This window comes from Heteronotia binoei, chromosome 7 (assembly GCF_032191835.1).
Source record: "Heteronotia binoei isolate CCM8104 ecotype False Entrance Well chromosome 7, APGP_CSIRO_Hbin_v1, whole genome shotgun sequence".
Classification (NCBI taxonomy): Eukaryota; Metazoa; Chordata; class Lepidosauria; order Squamata; family Gekkonidae; genus Heteronotia; species Heteronotia binoei.
The window spans coordinates 96,925,419-96,947,116 of record NC_083229.1 but is presented as its reverse complement, the minus strand read 5'-3'; the positions used below and the strand labels follow the sequence as shown (position 1 = coordinate 96,947,116).

The 21,698-nt window shown below is 40.8% G+C and overlaps 1 protein-coding gene across 4 annotated transcripts in view; it reads left to right on the top strand.

Annotated features, from left to right (window-relative positions):
• NETO1 (neuropilin and tolloid like 1) overlaps nucleotides 1–21,698 on the top strand; it is a 149,252-nt gene that overhangs the window by 99,925 nt on the left and 27,629 nt on the right. For 3 of the 4 annotated variants that reach the window (XR_009555671.1, XM_060244069.1, XM_060244070.1), the window contains exon 7: nucleotides 11,520–11,748. The exons of the other annotated variant lie outside the window; for it this stretch is intronic. Coding sequence is in view for 2 of the 3 variants with exons in the window: in XM_060244069.1 (XP_060100052.1) it covers nucleotides 11,520–11,748 (229 nt within the window). In the remaining variant the exon portion in view is untranslated. The remainder of the gene's footprint in view (nucleotides 1–11,519; nucleotides 11,749–21,698) is intronic. 4 annotated transcript variants of the gene reach the window in all.

The following is a 21,698-nucleotide window of genomic DNA, read 5'->3' as shown; positions in this document are numbered from 1 at the left end:
ATAGAAGCTAATTCTTTCTAGCAGGGTTAAACTTTATTGGGATTAGGGGGGGGGGGGCGGTGTAGAAAAAACCCAGCAGGAACTCATTTGCATATTAGGCCACACTCCCTGATGTCAAGCCAGCTGGAACTGTGTTCTTGTGTATTCTTGCTAAAAAAAAAGCCCTGGGGATTAGAAATTAACCACTGACTTTACTTGCTTTTCAAAAGACATACTTCTGATATCTTTGTGGGCAGATTTATAACTCTCTCAGTGGATATATATTCTTCCACCTAAATGTGTTTTCATCTTTGGATGAACAAGTGTGAGAATTCAATGAGCTTTGCTGGGATATTGGCTGAATCTTGCAATCATTTCCTGTCCTACCTAATCAATCTTGTTGTCAGAGCAAACTGTCACTGACTGATGAAGAAAGAGAATTCATCAGAAGTGATGTACTATAAAGAGATTATGATCTGGCTGTTCCAATAGAGTTATATGTTATTTGCTGTTGGCAGTAATTGTTTTCTCTTAATACATGCAGGCAGGCCTTTCTATTTTTCAAATTAAAATAAAAAGTACAATTCAGCCAGCATTGCTTTTTTTAAATTACTATTAGGACAAGAATGCAAGCCTTATTTAAGGCATAATACAATCAGTGAATATAAATTATATATGCCACAGCTAAAGTGAACTTTTTATCACTTTGTTGCTAATGGCCCCAGCATTTGCAATGACTTTGCAAAGCTCAAGCAGGACCAGAATTCAGCTCTGTAGCTGCCACTTATTGCAGTCAAAATAGCATGGAATTGATGGTTTGGAAGTGGTTCTTGTTGAAATTTGCAAGCTGAAGTAGGAAAATATGAGATGCCATGGCTTATTACAAGATAGCCCTTGTAATGCAAAATATACTGATGCTAGCTTGCAAAATAGCAGGGTGTCATCTTGCTCCTTTTAAAGTAGCTATATTAGATACCAAAATGATGAGAGAAGAAAGATTATGTCTCAATTGCAGGTCCTTGCTCTGAAAAGCATGCTTCCAGATACCACTGCAAAATAAGAAGAAATATTTATTAGTATGTGTTTTGTATCTTAGTAAGAACAGCTGATTTCAACTTTCCCCCTGGAATCATGGAGTTGCCAGATCTGGGTTAGGGATTTGGGGAGGGGTAAGAATTCAATTGAGAATAATGTGGCCATTTTCTCTGTTTGAACTGATCTCTGTTGCTGGGAAATCAATTGTAATCTTAGGAGATCTCCAGCTACCACATGGAGGTTGACTACCCTGTGAAATCACCATTCAGATTTTCTTTCCCATTCTGGGTACTCATGAGACTTTTATACAGAGTCAGAAATTGTATGGTGAGGTTTACCCAGTCCCCATCATCTCAAACACATAGACTCATTGTGCAGGTCATGACAATTTGTTTATGGCCATATTTGTAGTTCCTGGTTGATTTAATTAGTAAATGTACATTCTTCTCTCAAGAGATGTTACAGAGTATAAGAGTGCGGGGTAGGATTCCAAGCTGTCTTGGAAAAAGTGGGGGTCTGTGGAGGTTTCTAAATTATACCTACCTAGAAATCAATTTCTCCAGTTTAGAAATGACCCTGAATTAGGCTTCCCAACCCCCCCCCCCCCGCGCTTTGCCGGGAGACTTCTGGGTTCGCAGCTTCATCCCCCGGTCTCCAGAAATTGGGAAGTGGGGTGGGGGGGGTGGAGGGGGGGGGGAAGAACATACCTGTAGGGCTCATGTTGGTGTAGAGCTCCTGAGCAGTTTGTAAAACATCTGCCCCTTTAAGGCTGGGCAGGAAGAAGGAAACAGTAAGGGCTTCGGAGAACGGCCCCTCCCTTTCTTTGCTTTCATTTTCACAGCAAGAGTTCTCCGGAAGAAGATCTGGTAAGTATTTGTGTGTGTGAGAGAGGGAGGGGGCTGGGAGGGGGGATTCCCTGGTATGGAGGCCCTCCCCCCCCCTTTAGAAAGCGTGTGGGGGGGGAGGGAAATGTCTACTAGGCACTCTATCATTCCCTATGGAGAACAATTCCCATAGGGAATAATAGGGAATTGATCCGTGGGTATTGGGGGCTCTGGGGGGGCTATTTTTTGAGGTAGAGGCACCAAATTTTTAGTATAGCATCTAATGCCTCTCCCCAAAATACCCCCCAAGTTTCAAAACGATTGGACCAGAGGGTCCAATTCTATGAGCCCCAAAAGATGGTGCTCCTATCCTTAATTATTTCCTATGGAAGAAAGGCATTTAAAAAGGTGAGCTGTCCCTTTAAATGTGATGGCCAGAACTCCCTTGGAGTCCAATTATGCTTGTCACATCCTTGTTCCTGGCTCCACCCCCAACGTCTCCTGGCTCCACCCCCAAAGTCTCCTGGCTCCGCCCCCAAAGTCCCCAGATTTTTCTTTAATTGGACTTGGCAACCCTACCCTGAATGTCAATTGGGTAGACATGTGTGCTTACTGTGCAGTGAGGGAAAAAAATCCTGACAATCCAAGAACTGATTATTTTTGGCTCAGATTTATTTAGATCCTCCCCCAAACTTTGTTTTTCTTTAGTGAGATTTGATGAGGTTCAAGACTGCCTGGATAGTGTACTGCCTTTGTAGTTTGGTTTCTATAGAATAATCCTACTTCTGTTGTGAACGATTCTGGAGTTTAAATCAGTGGAGCATTACATCTCTTTGGTTTTGTCCCAGAATTTGTGTGTGTGTGAGTATAGCCACTTGTAAAGACATTCTGCTCTTGCTCAGAGGCATACATTCTTTCACATAGGCAAGTTACAGCAGGGTGGTTAGTGATTAATGACTAAAACCAAATTCCAAGCTGAGTAAAATTGGGCATTTATTATTCTGCTCCTGTGCCCTCTTCCATGTTTCCACTTACTCCTGAGGCAAATTTCCACTGAAGTCAGAAAAGGCAACCACAAAATAGTATAAATCTCACTCTTGTTCTACCTAGTGTTCTCACTTATCACTGTGGACATTAAAGAATGCCAAACATAAGAGAAAGAAGCAAAAGACCCAGGGAGAATCAATGTGGTCAATACATAGGGTAATGTATATTTTTCATAACTTCAAAAGTAGTATTTTTTCATAACTACAAAAGGGAAAATCTAAACAATCTGACCTATTAACTATCAGATTTTTTAAAATCCCACTCCTTTCTACCAGGAGTTCAGGGAAGCATCAGTTTCCCCCCCGCTTAATTTTATCTCACAGCAGCCCTGTTAGACTGAAATATCATAACTGGCCAAAGATGACATAATTAACTTCATGGGTGCTCAGGAATTTTAAGATGGTCTCTCAGGTTTTAAGTTGCCATGTTAATTGTTATATCACACTTGCCCTTTCCTTCTCCAAAGCATTGCGAATCCAGTATCACCAGCTGTTAGGGTTGTCAGTCCCCAGGTGGGAAATATGACACACTCACTCCATGTAGAAAATAATACTCAATGTAATCTACAATTAGCAACTTCTGTGTGCTAGTAAACAATTCAGTAATACAGATAGCAGACCATCCTATGAACGACACAACTACTGTCCAAAGAACCATGCCGTTTTTAAACTGTAGTCCAACAAATGATAAAAGAACCAGTTCAATTTCATTTTGGGAGTATCCTTCTTCAAGGGTCCATCTTTTGTACTCATAGGTTCAGTAGACATAATTCATTTCCTGGCTTTCCAAATTACTTTTTTGTTTGAATTTTCTGAATTCTTTCTGGGTGTTTCTGTGCGGCTGTCTAAGATCATTCTTTGTGATCTTTCATGTGGATAGCAAAAGCTGAAGAACTGGGTTACCTGCAAAAAGACAGGGGACTTCCCAATTATGTCAAGAATGTAGCTGTAAATTAGGCTTGCCAGTCCCCCAGTAGCTGCTGTACAGGGAAAGCCATAATTTTTTTTTTTTTTTATTCCTAGAGAGGCATGATGCCACTTCTGGGTTTTTCCAGAAGCGATGTCAGACCATTGCCAGTGACCATCCCCATGCCCCTTCCCAGGTCTCCTGTTGGTTGTTTGGCAACCCTAAAATTTAAGCAAACAAAATGGGGGAAAGAAGAAAATCAGGGAATTTTTAAAGGAGTGGTGTTTTCTGATTGTTCCCACCTCCTGTACTTCCTCATGGGCCTCCACCATATTCTATAGCATAGTTCTCAGAAAAAAGGAGTAATAGTTGTGTTTGGGGAGAGAAAGAGTCTGAGAGAGTATAACAACAACAGCAGCAGCAGCATTAACATTTTATTTCATGTATTATACTTTGCATATTCTGGGGTTTACTGAATTCAGATCTGGGAGTGGATCTGAAAAACTCATGTGGTATGAATGGTGGCGGAAATGCCATTAGTTGTGACCAAGTTACAGTGACCCCATTGAGTTTTCACGGCAAGAGACAAACAGAGATGGTTTGTCATTGCCTGGCTCTGCATACAACCTTGGACTTCTTCAATAGTCTTGCATTCAAGTACTGACCAAAGCCAACCCAGATGAGGCTAGCTTGGGCCACTCAGGTGAGAGCACTGTGAAAGTACTGATTAGTAATTCAAACAGTAGCACCTAGGCCATGATTAAAAATATGAACCATACCAGGGTGGAGATGGATAGCAGAAGACATCATGTTTCTGAGTCCCTTACATTTTCCAGCATTTATTCTGCAAAGACGATGACTGCCCTTCCTCCGTAGTTTCAAAGATAATAAAGTTTAGTCATGAGACATCTTGCTCCATCACTCCCACAGGACAAATTTCTTATCTATGCAAATGGCTAAGCAAAGTCCCCTGGATATACTCCAAGGACCACCAGCTATTGTTCTATAAAATTAACAGGGCTTGTGTTACTGTAGCCGTTTTCTTTTTAAGTAGAATGCAAAAATAAAGTGGGGTTGAAATAGTAAAAACAGTGATTATTGCAATGAGGTGAGTTGAAAATACACATTATTGCCTCAGTAAAAGTATTTCCCCTAGATAACATCTATCCCTCCCCTTCAGACGTATGATTTTCTGATTATTCCTAATGGCCTGTTCTGCCATGAAGAGTAAGCAATTGCAGTAGATACCAATGGTTTATTTCTGATACGTGAAAGAGATGAATGATGTAAGTCATCAGAATTTGCCTCCAAAGAAAATCACCATTAGAAAGTGATCCAGAAGAACGAAAAATACTCCACAGAGCCTGAAATAATAGTGCTAGAATTCTTGAATCATTTGCACCTGATTAGTAATGTGTGAAATTCAGAATAAAAACTGCTGCATCCATTGTCATGCTTTTCAGGCTGAGGCGCTTGTGGATGAAAGCAAAAGTGTTCCAATTTTTGTAGAGTCACACACAAGTAAGAGTTTGATCAGCTTATGCTGCTAGATAGTGTGGGAGTAGGATTCCCTCGACAGTAGTTTGTTTGTAACCTAAATCCACCGTCCTGCTTACTAGTGTATCTCCAGCAGCCATAGCGTAACAGCTTAGCCTACTGCTTGAGTCTATAGGTTGCAAGTCAGGATTTCTAGATAATAAAGCATACCACATCTATTTGCTCTTGTTTCATCTACAGGCAGCTAAGAATTTTAAAATCCTGTGTGTGGGGTGTGTGTGTGTGTTTGTTTTGCTCCAGAGTGAGATAAAACTTTTTTTTTTAATTGGCAGGACAGTCTGACCAGCCATGGGCGAAACTTTTAGATCAAATGAATCAGGAAAAAAACTAGTCTGGGATAGTGAAATAGTCCTCATATTAAGCACTAAACTGTTAGTAAAAACAATACGTTTTATAAATTAAATAGAGGTCAGTTTAAGAAAATCCAAGTACAACTAAATTACAAAAACCTCAAATGCTCCCCTGACAAAGGACAAGTCCACAGAGCCATTGTGCTTGACTCAATTGCAACCAATGGACCAATAAACAAGGGCTGCATACACACCTCCATGCATTTTATGCTATTCTGCAACTCCTAGCAAACACAGCATTCCCGGCTTTGAATAGTTGTTCTTATGGCATGGTTGAACAATATCCAGTGATGCAGTATGCAGTCTGGGTATGGTGGCTATAACAAATCATCTACTAGTGGGATGAATGATAGAGTTAAGTTTCAAATCAAATGCTTAGTAATGGGAAATACAGTGTAATGCAAGAGATGTTTAGAAGTGGTTTGCCATTGCTCTCCTCTGCACAGTAACCCTGAAATACCTTGGTTGTCTCCCATACAAATACTAACCAGGGCTGAATCTGCTTAATTTCTTAGATCTGATAAGACTGGGCTAGTCTGGGCCAACCTGTTGAGGGTATAATAAGATAACTAGGGCTTTTTTTGTAGCAGGAACTCCTTTGCATATTAGACCACAACTCCCTGATGTAACCAATCCTCCTGGAGTTTACAGTAAGCCCTGTAATAACAGCCCTGTAAGCTCTTGGAGGATTGTCTACATCCGGAGTGTGTTGCCTAATATGCAAAGGAGTTCCTGCTACAAAAAAAGCCCTGAAGATAACTATCATCAAATTTGCTGGGGAGAGGCAAGAGAGGGTTTCTTTCCCTTCAAAATCGTCTTGATCTGTTTCCCTTCTTCTCCTTCCTTTTGCTCTTTGCCTTGCCTCAGCTGCTTACTTGCTCCAACCTTTCCTGAACCACCTCTACACTTCTCTGTATTTCCACTCATCTCTCACAGTTGTATAGAACATAGTCCAGAATAGAGGAAAAGCGAGAAACATTACAGTTTGGGTCCACCTGTTTAAGTGAGGCTCAGCTTAGAATATTTGGAACTTGCTTGGTTATATATGTTATTTATTGATATTGGCTCATATCCAGTGAGAAGAACTGTGAGTGGAGCAGAGCTCATAGAACTGGGTTTTCAAGCTTTGTGCTTCTGATATTGTCCACCATGTCCCGCAAAACATTATCATAGAATTCATGCAAACAATGAGGCATAAATATGGGACAGGGAAATCAGTGAAAGTCATCACCACCACCTCACTACCTTATTTTGCTGGTAGAAATACCCTTCAGATGGCAGAAAATAGCCATTAGTTGCAAGCCGGTTCACTTGCTTCTATTGTGGAGTTTAAGGCTGTCTACACAGGAATCCCAGCAGATTAAGACCCTTGTATTTCTGTTGACATAATAGTCTTCCTTAAAATTAGTAATTTGAGTTTGGTACTCTTATAAACTAATCATAAGCACACCCTCTCATAAGTTCCAGAGAATCCTGGGCTGACTCCAGCTTTTGATGCCCAGAGCCATAATAAGAAAACAAAATATGGCATTTTTTAAAAAGTAAGACACAATTTGATTTTTTTTTAAATCAGCAAATGCTTTTCTAACCCTCATATGTCAATAAATCTTAGCCCCCATTTGAATTTCAATTTCCTCTAATTGGCCCTTGTCATAAACACATTAATGCAGGGGTCCTGTTGATTTCAGAGACACAGCCATAAATTCCAAATGAGCATGTTCTGCAGGACTTGTTCACATTTTGCAGGGCATATAAAACAAAAGTATTCCACCAGGCTTCCTACTAATGTAATTTTGATGGATTCTACCAACAATGCTGTTGGTTTTTATGCCAAAACCTGTGTGCTGAATTTTAATTAGATTTTATTAAAATTATGGTTGTGTTATTGTTATTGTACTGTCATGTTATTGTTATTGTACTGTCAAATCACCAGTGCTTGTAGAGAAAAAAGTTAGGAAAGCTAAAGCTCATTATGAGCTTAGGCTAGCCAAAGATGCTAAAAACAACCAAAAAAAAGGGTTCTTTTCTTATGTTCAGAGTAAGAAAAAGAGCAAGGACATGGTAGGCCCATTGCAAGGGCAAGAAATTGTAACAGGTAATGAAGAGAGGGCGGAACTGCTCAATTCCTACTTTTCCTCCATCTTCTCTTCTCAGGGAAACGGTGCTCAACATGGCAAAACCAGAACATATAAGGAGGGTATGAAGTTCCAACCTAGGATCAGCATAGGGATAGTACATAAAAACCTAGTTTCTTTAAAAGAAACTCAGGGCCAGATGAATTGCATCCAAGGGTTCTGAAAGAGCTTGCAGATGTAATTTCTGAGCCTCTGGCTATTATTTTTGAGAATTCTTGGAGAACAGGAGAGGTGCTGGAAGATTGGAAGCAGGTGAATGTTGTCCCCATCTTCAAGAAGGGGAAAAAGGAGTATCCAGATAACTACCAGCCCATCAGCTTGACGTCTATACCCGGAAAAGTTTTAGAACAAATCATCAAACAGTCAACCCTGGAACATTTAGAAAGAATGGATGTGATTACTAAGAGCCAGCATGGGTTTCTCAAGAACAAGTCATGTCACACTAACCTGATCTCTTTTTTTGAGAAAGTGACTACCTTGCCAGATCAGGGGAATACTGTAGACATCATTTATCTTGATTTCAGTAAGGCTTTTGACAAGGTTCCACATACTATCCTTGTTGACAAGTTGGTAAAATGTGGTTTGGATCCTATTACTGTTAGGTGGATCTGTAACTGGTTGACAGATCTCACCCAAAAAGTGCTTGTGAATGGTTCCGCATCCTCTTGGAGAGGAGTGACAAGTGGAGTGCCTCAAGGATCTGTCCTGGGACCTGTTTTGTTCAACATCTTTATAAATGATTTGGATGAAGGAATAGAAGGAATGCTTATTAAATTTGCCAATGATACTAAATTGGGAGGGGTTGCAAATACAGTAGAAGACAGAAACATGATACAGGATGACTCTGACAGGCTGGAAAACTGGGCTAAAACCAATAAAATGAATTTTAACAGGGATAAATATAAAGTTCTGCATTTAGGGAGGAAAATCCAATGCATGGCTATAGGATGGGGGTGACGTGTCTTAGCAGTAGTATGTTCGAAAAGGATCTAGGGGTTTTAGTGGATAATACGCTGAACATGAGTCAACAGTGTGATGTGATGGCTAAAAAGGCAAATACAATTTTGAGCTGTATCAACAGAAGTATAGTGTCCAGATCACATGATGTGATGGTATCACTTTACTCTGCTCTGGTAAGACCTCACCTAGAGTATTGTGTTTAATTTTGGGCACCACATTTTAAGAAGGATATAGACAAGCTGGAACATGTCCAGAGGAGGGCAACGAAGATGGTGAGGGGTCTGGAGACCAAGTCCTATGAGGAAAGGTTGAAGAAGCTGGAGATGTTTAGCCTGAAGAGGAGGTGGCTGAGAGGTGATATGATCACCATCTTCAAGTACTTGAAGAGCTGTCATATAGAGCAGGGGTGGCCAACGGTAGCTCTCCAGATGTTTTTGCCTACAACCCCCATCAGCCGCAGCCAGCATGGCCAATGGCCGGGGCTGATGGGAATTGTAGGCAAAAAACATCTGGAGAGCTACCGTTGGCCACCCCTGATATAGAGGATGGTGCAGAATTGTTTTCTGTTGCTGCAGAAGGTAGGACCAGAACCAATGGGTTGAAACTAAATCAAAAGCGTTTCTGGCTCAACATTAGGAAGAACTTCCTGACAGTTAGAGCGTTTCCTCAGTGGAACAGGCTTCCTCGGGAGATGGTGGGCTCTCCTTCCTTGGAGGTTTTTTAACAGAGGCTAGATGGCCATCTGACAGCAATAAAGATCCTGTGAATTTAGGGGGAGATGTTTGTGAATTTCCTGCATTGTGCAGGGGGTTGGACTAGATGACCCTGGAGGTCCCTTCCAACTCTATGATTCTATGCTGTTAGCCCCCCCCCCCGAGCTCCATTTTGAGGGAGGGGCAGGATAAAAAAAATCTCAATAAATACATACATAAAACAAGTGCTTAATATTACAGGAATAATATTCACCTTCTATGTAAATGTATTCTATGTAAATGAAATTCACCTTCTATGTAAATATATTAGCTAATCAGTTGATTGATTGGGATGCTCCCAGCCAATGTTCCCTCTAAGCTGCAGAGTCTTGTGAGCAAAAATTAAAGTTGTGCTTTGTTTTTGCATAAATTATTGTGCTCTGGGGTCATCCTTCCTGAGCTAAGACAAAAATGTGTGAGCTGGAGGCTAAAAATCTGTGAGCCAGCTCACAGTAACTCAGCTTAGAAGGAACATTGCTCACAACATTTATTTAACATTTATTTAATTATTTTGGCACAGAGGCACTCCAGCAGAGCTACAGGTCAACCACCGTACATCGTCTCCTCAGAGAGACAGAGGGAGAATCCCCCATGGTGCTTTAGTCAGCCCTCTCAGCAATAGCTGTGTCCTCTTTTTGCTATTTTCCAGTATCTGCCTCAGAATTTAGATCCAGGTGGGCAGCCGTATTGGTCTGAAGCAGTAGAACAAAGCAGGAGTCAAGTATCACCTTTAAGACCAACAAACTTTTATTCAGAATGTAAAATTTCGTGTGCATGCACATTTCTTCAGACGAGGAATGTCTTGTACCTCATTCCTCGTCTGAAGAAGTGTGCATGCACATGGAAGTGTGAAGAAGTGTGCATGCACATGGAATCTTACAGTTTGTGCTACTTAAAGCTGCTACTTGTCTCCTGCTGTGTTCTACTGCTTCAGAATTTGTCAGCATCTCTTCCAAAACTGAGCCATGTTTTTTCTTTACACAGCCCCACATATATACACTTCCCTTCTGCTGGGGGTGTGAATATTAGCCAGTCCTGAGAGCTGCTTGACCAGAGCCATTATGTAACAATATCAAACATCAGTATGACTTTTGTTGGGTTGGATAGACCAAGTCACAACCAAGCAGGCAGGACTGAACCTTTCACAAATTCCCAGCTGAGTCTCAAGCTACTAATAGTATGACTGTATATTTTCACTTAACTTTCTAAATCTGTTTTCATGGCATAACTTCCTACAGATTATAACAGACTGATAGCATTGTAACAGAACATTTGATATTGCAGTTGTGCAATTGTTCTTCATTACAGATATGCTTTAAAAAAAACCCCTTGAATTCCCAATGCTGGCTTTATGGATAATTGGAAATAGAAATTTGGTCAAAATGTATTATTATGTAGAATGCCTAAAAATTGCATTGATTTTTCTGTACATACTTACAAAAATATTAGAGTTGATTTATTTAAAAAGTTGATTGATTAAAAATATAACTTTCATAAGCAACAGATTTTTTATTTGTTAGGACCAAAGGAAATAAAACAATTCTTAGCTTTATGAAGGTTTTTTCTGAATATGCAAATAATATAACAGTATCTGAAAGTAACTTTTTAGTTGACTGCGCCCATTTGAGTAATATTAAACACCTGTGGTCTCTGATTCACACATACATGTAACTTCATACGTGTGTAAATTGTGTGTTTCTCAAGAAAAGACTCTGTTTGGAAAAGAGACTCAAACTGAATTATCTAGTGGCTATCCTTATCTAGTAGAAATATAATTCAGCCTCCAGCACTATTGCTACTTGTTACTGAGCAAGAAGGTTCAACAAGAGCAATATTCTATTGTTCAAATAGCAAAGTGGATTATTTTCTTGCCATTCAGTCTGTAGCCTTACAAAAAAGGAAAGAATACTGTTGACTGCCTCTTGTTCCAGTGTTGGTTTATGCTGTCATATTCACTGTTTTTTTGTTTTGTAGATATATTTACGGTTCTTGGACTATGAAATGCAGAATTCTAATGAATGCAAAAGGAATTTTGTGGCTGTCTATGATGGAAGTAGCTCAGTGGAGGATTTAAAAGCTAAGTTTTGCAGCACTGTTGCTAATGATGTGATGCTGCGCACAGGTCTTGGAGTAATCCGCATGTGGGCAGATGAAGGAAGTCGAAGCAGCCGATTCCAGATGCTCTTCACATCTTTCCAAGAACGTAAGATTCTATCAGGATGTCAAATGATTCAAGTCTCATAAAACATTAATGGTGTTTCCTTCATACAGAGTAAGCACTGATATATGAAATAACAAAGTAAAATTTTGGTTTTTAAAACATTCTGGCAGGGAGATCAATCCAGACTCCCATGGGTGCTTTCTCATAATAGCCTGGTCTTGCCACCCTAATTGTAATTTACAACCTTGGTTATCAGTGGTTATCAGTGTGCCAGGCTATTACAGACAATGGGAGCTTGACAGAGCCAACTCCATCCCTTTTTCAGTAGATGGCAATCAGTGTTTCCTCTAAGCTGAGTTAGTGTGAGCTAGCTCACAGGTTTTTTAGCCTCCAGCTCACACATTTTTATCTTAGCTCAGGAAAAATGGCCCCAGAGCAAACTAATTTATGCCGTCGCTCGCAACTTTAATGTTAGTAGTTCACAGAGTAGAATTTTTGCTCACAGAACTCCACAGCTTAGAAAGAGTATTGCTCACAAAGTAGAATTTTGCTCACAAGACTCCACAGCTTAAAGGAACACTGATGCCAATACCCTGTGTACATAGGTGGTCTGAAGAGAAAGCCAAAAATGACCAATCTATGTCCTTTGGGCACTTGGAGGGAAGAAGGAGGAGAGGAATAGGAGAAAAAAGTATCAATTTTAGAGGTTTCTTAAGCTAAGTAGGGATCTCAGTCTCTATCTACTCACTTGAGGTGAAAACAGGCTGTTTTGTGTGATGGGCTATTGTGACACAAACTGGTATATGGCTCTCCTATCTAGATTATTGAAAAACTGTTGGGGAAGCTGAGGTCTGCATTTTAAAAAGACTCTAGTGATCATCTGAAAGCATAAGAAATCTGTGAGGAACATGGCAGTAACTCTCCAGTCTCCACTGCTGAGCCCCACTGCTATGTGTGAGCAGAGAGAGTTTGTGGATTAGAGCCCTAAGTCCACCTAACACCCACAGTTTAGCAGAAGACATAGAAGATCATAAAAAGTAGAAGGTGGAGTACGTATAAATGTGTGCCTTCAGCCGAGACACACCAGTTCAGCACCACCACTTAATGTGAGGGGACAGGCTGTATAAATCAGAGCCCTGAGCAACATTTCATCTAAGTTTTAGAATCTCTTGAGCCAAAATGCTGCTCATGAGCCAAAAGACCTACTAGGATTAAACTTGTGAGTAGGCCTACATTTAGGAAGGAAGGAAGGGATGGGGAGAAGAAAGAAAGAAAGAAAGAAAGAAAGAAAGAAAGAAAGAAAGAAAGAAAGAAAGAAAGAAAGAAAGAAAGAAAGAAAGAAAGAAAGAAAGAAAGAAAGAAAGAAAGAGACCCTCATAGTCCTCCCATGGTGCTAATTGCAGGAGGCCCTTAGAGGAATCCAAGACCATGTTCTCAGAAGAAGGTCAGCAGAGCGGGGAGGTGGATGTGCAGCCTGGGTAGGAGAAAGAGATCCCAGGATCAAGAGATCCCAGGATCTTCTGTACCACTGGGAGCAGTGTGCTCTGCATGGCACAGGAGCACCTGGGGTTCACTTTTCCAGCATCCTAATTTAAACTGGCTGCAGGAGAAATTGACCCCAGGATCATCTGTTCCACCACAACAGTGTGTTCCATGTAGTACAGGAGCACAGCTTGCTTCTCCAGCAGCCCAGTTTAAACTGGACTTCAGGATAAAGCAAGCCCAGGATCTTCTGCGCTATTGAAGCAATGTACCCCCTTATGACTCTGGAGCATGGCCTGGTGGGGGGGGGGCACCAAACCATTCTACAAGGCAAGAACCCATCCACCAGCACTTGGAGCCCAGGTCTGCTATCCTCCCAGCCCGGACTTCCATCCTCCCAGTGAGGGGACTGCTGGTATCAAGTCTTTCCTTAGTAAGAATATGGAAAATTCAATCCTTCCATGTCCTGCAATGGCCAAAATGGTATCTTCCTGCCTCCATCACAGAAAGAGGAGGAACACAGCTCTGAAATGCCTTATGAGGATTAATGTGCATGAAGGGTGTTGTGCATACAAATGGGAGAGTGGCTCAAGTCCATGATGCAATAATGTATGCTAAAATGGGACCATGAAATTAGTGGCCTGTAATTCTGAACATCAATGCTCATGGTACTTGCACAAGCATTTAACATTTCTCTGCTTCTTTATTTTACTTATAAAATAAGAGAAGTTCAAATAACTTGTTGGATAGTTTAAAAAATCTGAACAATGTTTCATATATTATATGTATATTTTTGTAAATTTCAATATTGACATTTTAAGACAAAAATTAAGGGATGATGCAATTAAAATGTTTTATTTATTTTGAACTAATAGGTATTGGCCATCGTCCAATATAGATTTACACACCCTTAATCCCACTGAAATCAACAGCTTTTAAATGCACTTGATTTAGGATTGAATAGTGACCATTGTTTATAATCAGAAATATGACCTTTGATTTTTTTTTTTAAATTAGAAGCTGTAATTAGCAGTGAGGCAATTTCTGTAGTTTATTGACATACCATTTAATCTATTGCCCAGTGTGGTGGAACACTCCTATTCTGGCCTACAGGCTCCATTTCCACCTTGCCCTCCCAGGTTTTTCTCACACCTGTAGAAGCCTTTCTTCCACTCTTGGGTAGCTTGCCATAACCACCTGACCTTTGTATGGAATTGCCCACTGGGAGGCTCAGCTTCTCTTCCAAGTTCTGAGACTTTGCCTTTGCTTCTCCTGCTGCCCAGCACCTGGTCACCACAAGGACAGTTTATTGCCTTGTGTGTCCCTGGAGAAATAGCCACTTGCCAACTGCCTGCCTTCCCCCTGGAGCACTTTTTTAAAAAGCCTGTCTGAGACATGGAGGCCTAAGTGGTACAGAGAACCACTGCTAGCCTCAAAAGTTATAAGGTATTTATTTAAAAGAAAATGTTTACAAGCATATTTTAGGCACATCAAAGACACCAAACTTGCAGAGGATTTCCAACTGATTAACTTGCCATCCAAGTTCAGTGAGGATTGGAATTATGAGTCCAAGTTATACACTCCAAAAGTTGCCCTAATCCTCCATTGTTTCCAGTGGAGGATAGAAAAACAGCAAAAAACAAACAAACCCAAGAGCAATAGAAGCCCAGCAGAATCAAAGTCCCATAGAATCTCTGCAGTAGTAACTGAAGGGGGGCATGTTTGTAAGCCCAGCCAAACCAGTGCAATGTATTAGTGCCCAGCAGAACTCAGTACCATTGTAGCAATGCTAGCTCAACAGGACTGATGTCTTTCACAGAATCATGCTCCAAGCAGGGGTGGTGGTGCAAACCCAGCAGAAACAGTGCAATATACTAGTGCTCAGCAGAACCCAATGCCAGTATGGCAATAGCAGCTCAATTACAATCTAAGCAGGTGGACATTTTTGCAAGCCCAGCAGAACTAATACAATGTGCTGAGTGCCTGACAGTACCAGTTAGATCAGAGTGCCCAGCAGAACCCAGTGCCATTGGAACTGCAAGCTTTAAAAGACTCATCTCAAAGCGCAGTATAATATGCAATAAAATGTGCACATTGTAGACAACAAACTAGTACAATGTGCCCAGTGCCCAGCAGTACCAGTGCAATCAGAGTGCCCAGCAGAACCCAGCACTGCAAGCTTAAAAGGACTGATCTCAAAGCCTAGCAAGGAGGGTGGGATTCTGCAAGCTATGTGCAATAAGATGGGATGTGAACACAAAGTAACCCCAGCAAAATGGTGGAGGAACCCTCTTGAAACTGACATGACTAGTTTGACCTGATGTGTTTCCAAGGCTGGAGAATTTCATCCCACTGTTCTTTGTTGTTTGGTAAACATTTTGTTTAAGCAGATGAAATCTGTCTGGAAATGTATCCATTCACCAACTGGCACAACCTACTGGAAAGTTCATGGAGTGTTCTTGCTAGCTGACCTGCCATGAACTTCACTTTGTGAACCATGGACTGGCCAAAGTTAATCACAAACTTTAGGGGAAAATTGAGCCAGCTTGTGCCCATCTCTATATATGAAGGAATTCAGCATTTTGTCAACGAATTATGAAATCATTAGCATATCTTTTAGATCTTGTGATAAACTGGTGGAGACATTCTTAAGACTATTGAGGCCAAAAACTAAAATTATCCAGGTACACCGATTATCACTACCAACTAAAAATATATATTTATATAAAGGATAGTAAATTTTGATTCTGTTCTCTGATCTTGGATCCTAATAAACTTGATTGACTGACAGACAGTAAGTGCCAGAATGAGAATACAGCAGTTCATGCAGAAAATGTTGATAGAACAAACTAAAGTTTCAAAAAGGCTGTTTCCCTATACTTATGACAAGTAAAATAAAGGATTAAATTGACAATTTATATAAGGCATATATTAGACACAGCCCAGCACATAATTAAATATGCTAAGCTCTGTTGGCTGGTGGCAGGAGACTTCATACAGATAACAATATAAACAGGATAACTTCAATTGTAATAATAGGGTTTGTAGTTTATATAAATACATTCTTCATTTTTTAAAAAAAACCCACATAATTCTTAGGAGTGGAATAGCACAAGGAAAGAGTTCCCTTTCTTAGTTGGAAGGAAACAGATAACTCAGGACAGTACAAACTGAAAAGGAACAATCATTTAGCAAAGATTATTAATGAAGTGAAGTCAGCTGTGAACAAAACATATGTTTAGTGTTTAGATGAGTCTTAAAAGAAAAAGACAACTTGTATGTGTCTCTGTTACTGTCAAATTATCATTCATGTTAAGTGCTTTGAAGTGGAATATCTTAACCAGGCCTCATTTTGGTCAGTGAAGCTCCAGAACCTCTAAATTTTATTGTGCTCTTTCTTACCTCTCCATCCAAAAAATACTTGCTTTTGGGCTCCATTGTTCAAACCCCCTGTGAGAATTTTGCTAAACTCTAAGATTTGATAAACTTTCTAATCCCCCCACTCCAAAAAAGGGAAAATAACCACAACATATAAAGCAGACAGATGGAAATCATCATGCCACTATGGCCACATAGGATAAAGTAATCTAAGAAGTATGATGATGATGATGATATATTTTATTTATATCCCGCCCTCCCCGCCAAAGCAGGCTCAGGGCGGCTCACAACATGTAAAACTTACAATTTACAATATAAAACATTTTCCAAAACAATACATACAATTTACTAATTAAAACCATTATAATTAAAAACATAAAATTACAATAGAAATTAACATTTTCAGTGCTATACTCTAGATGTTCTCCTCGGTATTTATTATATTATTATTATTAGTTTATGATGGCCAAATATAGTGGATTAATCCACATTTAAGTGAAGACCATTTGAAAAAGGTTAGTCTTGCAGGCCCTGCAGAATTGATCAAGTTCCGCAGGGCCCGCACTTCATCTGGTAGTTGGTTCCACCTGTGTGGAGCTGCGATTGAAAAGGTCCTTTCACGTGTACTCTTCAGTTTGGCCTCCTTCGGCCCAGGGATTGTCAGCCGATTTTGTGTACCTGACCTCAGTACTCTCTGGGGCACATATGAGGAGAGACGGTCCCTAAGGTAGGCAGGTCCTCAGCCTTATAGGGCTTTAAAGGTACTAATCAGCACTTTGTAACGAATCTGGTATACAACTGGCAGCCAGTGCAGCTACGAAGCCCCAGCTGTATGTGCTCCCGCTTCGGGAGCCCTAATAATAGCCTAGCCACCTCATTCTGCACCAGCTGCAGCTTCCAGGTTCGGCACAAGGGCAGCCCCATGTAGAGGGCATTACAGTAATCCAATCTCAAGGTGACCACTGCGTGGATCACTGTTGCCAAGTTGTGACGCTCTAGGAAAGGGGGCAACTGCCTCGCCCATCTAAGATGGAAAAAAGCGGATTTGGCAGTGGCTGCTATCTGGGCCTCCATTGAAAAGGAAGGCTCCAGTAGAACCCCCAAGCTCTTGATCTTGTGCGCCACTTTCAATGGTGCACCATCAAAAACTGGAAGGGGGATTTCCCTTCCCAGACTGCCATGACCCAGGCAAAGGACCTCTGTCTTTGTTCGATTCAGCTTCAACCTACTCAGCCTGAGCCAATCTGACATGGCTTGCAATGCTAGGTCCAGATTTTTTGGGATGCAGTCAGGTCGACCGTCCATTAGTAGATAGAGCTGGGTATCATCCTCATATTGATGACACTCAAGCCCATATCTCTGGGCAATCTGGGCAAGGGGGCGCATGTAGATGTTAAATAACATTGGAGAGAGCACTGCCCCTTGTGGCACCCCACAATCTACTGAGTGCCGCTGGGACAGCTCTCCCCCAATTGCCACTTTTTGTCCCCGTCCGTCAAGGAAGGAGGAAAGCCATTGTAAGGCCAGCCCCCGAATCCCTGCATTGGCGAGGTGACGGGTCAGCAGCCGATGGTCGACCGTATCAAATGCAGCCGATAGATCTAACAACATCAACACTGCCACACCAGCTCAATCCAGATGCCTCTGGAGATCATCCACCATGGTGACCAGCACTGTCTTCATCCCATGACCCGGGCGGAAGCCGGACTGATGAGGATCCTAGATGGAAGCGTCATCCAGAAAACTCTGCAACTGTAACGCTACTGCCCTCTCAATGATTTTACCCCAAAATGGTAAATTTGAGACCAGCCAATAATTTGCCAATTCGGCCGGATCTGATGTAATCTTTTTCAGGAGAGAGCGGACCACTGCCTCTTTAAGAGGTGTTGGAAAACACCCCTCTGAGATGGATCTATTTACTATGTCCCGTATAGGACATCTAAGTTCCCTCTGGCAGGATTTAATTAGCCAACAGGGACATGGGTCCAAATCGCAAGTTGTTGGGCATACAGTAGAGAGGAGTCCGTCAACTCCCCCCAAGCTAAGTGTGTCAAAGTGATCCAGAACTGAACCAGAAGACAGGCACGGAGCCTTGAGTTCTTGTACTGTATCCAATGTGGTGGGGAGGTCGTGGCAGAGCGACGTGATTTTATCTGCAAAAATTTTTTGCAAAAGATTAAGGTTTTATTATGACAATTATAATTAAAGAAGCATTTTAAGGTAGATGCTGAGCTGATATAATTTAGTACACCTGCCAGTGATGTCAGGGGTGAGTTATGCAAATGAGTTGTGCTAATGAATTCTCGCACCTCTTTTTTCTACAATGACCCCTGATCTTAACACAGCATCCTGACTTACAATTCACTAAAACACAGACTAGGTGTTGTGAGTGAAACTGGTAAAAGAAAGGTGTGGTTATAATTTATTACTGAAGCTGCCAGTTAAGTGATAGGCTAGCAGGCCATCTATGTCTCAATAAATAAACCATCTTCTGACATATAAACTCATATGTATATGACCGTGTAGTGGAAAATGTGCTGTTTATAAAAGTCTCTTACCTAAATTTGAACTTGATTACAAAATATTCTCTTGCATCCTACTGATTGTAAACTGTATCTTCCAGTTCTTCTGTGATGTGGTTTTAAAGGTAATTTATGTTTCTCTTGTATATAAATCAAGCTGGCCTCAGAGATAATACTTCATATTAGCCCAATGCTATTACTTCTGATTTGTTCTGCGGTTGAAGCAGTCTTGAATATTAAGAGCTGGATTCATTTAAATTGAAGGCATCATATTCTGTTACCTTAGAAACAACCATGTGGGTGTTTGGGGATTCACGGTTTATCAAGAACTGAAGAGTAGACATATGGTCACCAGCTCATGCTGAGGGACAGAAGTCAGGATCTATTTACAGGGATATCAAATTGAAGTATAAGCATTGGAATATTTTTGTTAATAAACTTTATCTGTAGATATCTTCCAAGCACTTCTTTTTAAAGTTGTATATTGTGAAACAGCTAAGGCTCAATAATTACATATAAGCATTTGTTAGATATTACATGTTATTCAGATAGCTACTAAGCAGGAAGAGGTAATGCACTTTCTAAAATGCATTACCACTTCATTAGAAGTTGACCAGACAGTTATTTTGCTGCTTGTAGTCTCTGTGCATCATGTTGAAGAAGAAAAAAGTTGCAGGTAAGCAACCTATTTTTCAAAGCTATGTTGTTTATGGATCATTTGTGCCTGCTAATTATACATTCATTTCCCTCAGACTGCAGTGCAAGGTGTATGTGCATCTGGGCAGTTTTCAGCCAGAAGGATTTAATGGCACTTGTAGATTTTGTGTGGGCTGTCAGTTGGAGAGGAGGCAGTAGACTAAATGTTAATAAATAATAACTTATGCGTGCAAACAAAGTGACTACCTGGTGTGCCAACCGTGAAACACAAAAACTTGAGATGTGTAGGGCGAACAATATAGTCCTACGTAGAGCTGGGTTCTTCTAAATCTATTGATTCGATTTCAAAGAGTGCAACTCTGCTTAGGATTGCATTGTAAGTTTGTGGTAATGGCGAGTTCCGCTGTACAGAGAATATGACGCCTTCATTCTCCTTCAGTATGCACCTTTCAATAGGGCAAAGAGCAGGGGATATGTGTCAGCATTCTGGGGAGAGGGTGGGGGAGAGACGCTTAGCTCATTCAGAGCAAAGAATAAAATAAATTGGAAATTCAGCAGCAGAGACAGATGGCATTTCACTATGCTACAAATTGTCACCATTAATCATTGCAGTTTAGAGCTTTTCTATCATCAGATATAGTTCCATGTATGCAGAGGTATGTTGTGCTAGAATACAGGCACAGAGAAACTATATCTACAGACATGAGCTTGAGTGTAGCATCAGTTTGCTAACAGCCAGAGGATTTGCTTCCTGAATGTTCACCTGGGAATTCACAAGAGTCGCAAAATGATTGTGGGGTGGAACACCATCCAGTGAGTGTATGTTAAAAATGGTCTGCTTGCCAAATGTAAAAGGCAAGGCCAGATTAAAGCAAACTCATTACCTAAGCACATCCCAGCAATGGTGCTCCTCAGCCTTTCTATTGCTTGACTGACAAGACTCAGTAATTGCTCACCATGCCAAAGAAAATGGTTTTCTTAACAATGCAAGTTAGGGTTGAACACAGCAGATACAATAAAAAAAAAAAGTGACTAATGTTGAGTGTGGCACTGAAAGAGTTAGGGGCATGATAGCTGGAGGGTAAACTCTGTGGTGCCCCCCCCTTCCCCTGGTGTCCTAACACATGCTTATATTGCTTAGTGGTTTAGCCAGGGCTTATAAAAGGCAATAATTCATATTTCAGCCCACACTTTTTTTGACCACATAGCCACCACACTCTTTTTCTGTCTCTCAGCCTCTCTGCTAAGTGCCAAAGGAGCCAGAATTCTCCAGTTTCTAGTGGAGGAGCATATCACTTTCTTGTTTTTCTAATACAAAACACAGGAGGCTTTCTGGGCCTCACTCACCTCTTACAAGCACAGAGCAATTCAGAAATATGAATGGAACAAGGATAGAGGAATGAAGAATGCAAGTGATATGCTACATCCATACAGAGGTATTTCTGTAGCTTGGTTTCCAAACTGCAAGGTGCTGTATTTTTTTAAAAATATCCACATAGTATTTTTCTCTATGATGTTGATGTTGTTCATTTTCCAGACTTCCCTGTTCCATACTTTCTTTCTCATATCTGGTTTGGTACAGTCTTTTTTGCCCCAAAAAGCATGTTAGTAAGCCATCTGAGCAGAAAGGTGTACATTTTAGAAGTCCTGCCCCCATCAGCACCATTTTATTTCCTCCCCATCACTGCAACTATTCCCCACTCATGCAACCAGAGGACTTTTTAAAAGGAAGTCCTGTTGCATTATATTGCCATAAGATTATATATTGCCACCGTTTGCTAGTTCCTTTGGATTCCAAGCTTTCATTTTTTAAAAAAGGCACATCTAGCTGTTTTCATTGTAGGGATATAAAGGAAAAGACAGTTGAGAAATACACTTGTACATTTCCATAGTGAAAAGAACTAGATACATACATTTAAAACAGGAGAACTGAAAGCTGGGAATTCAGAAGAC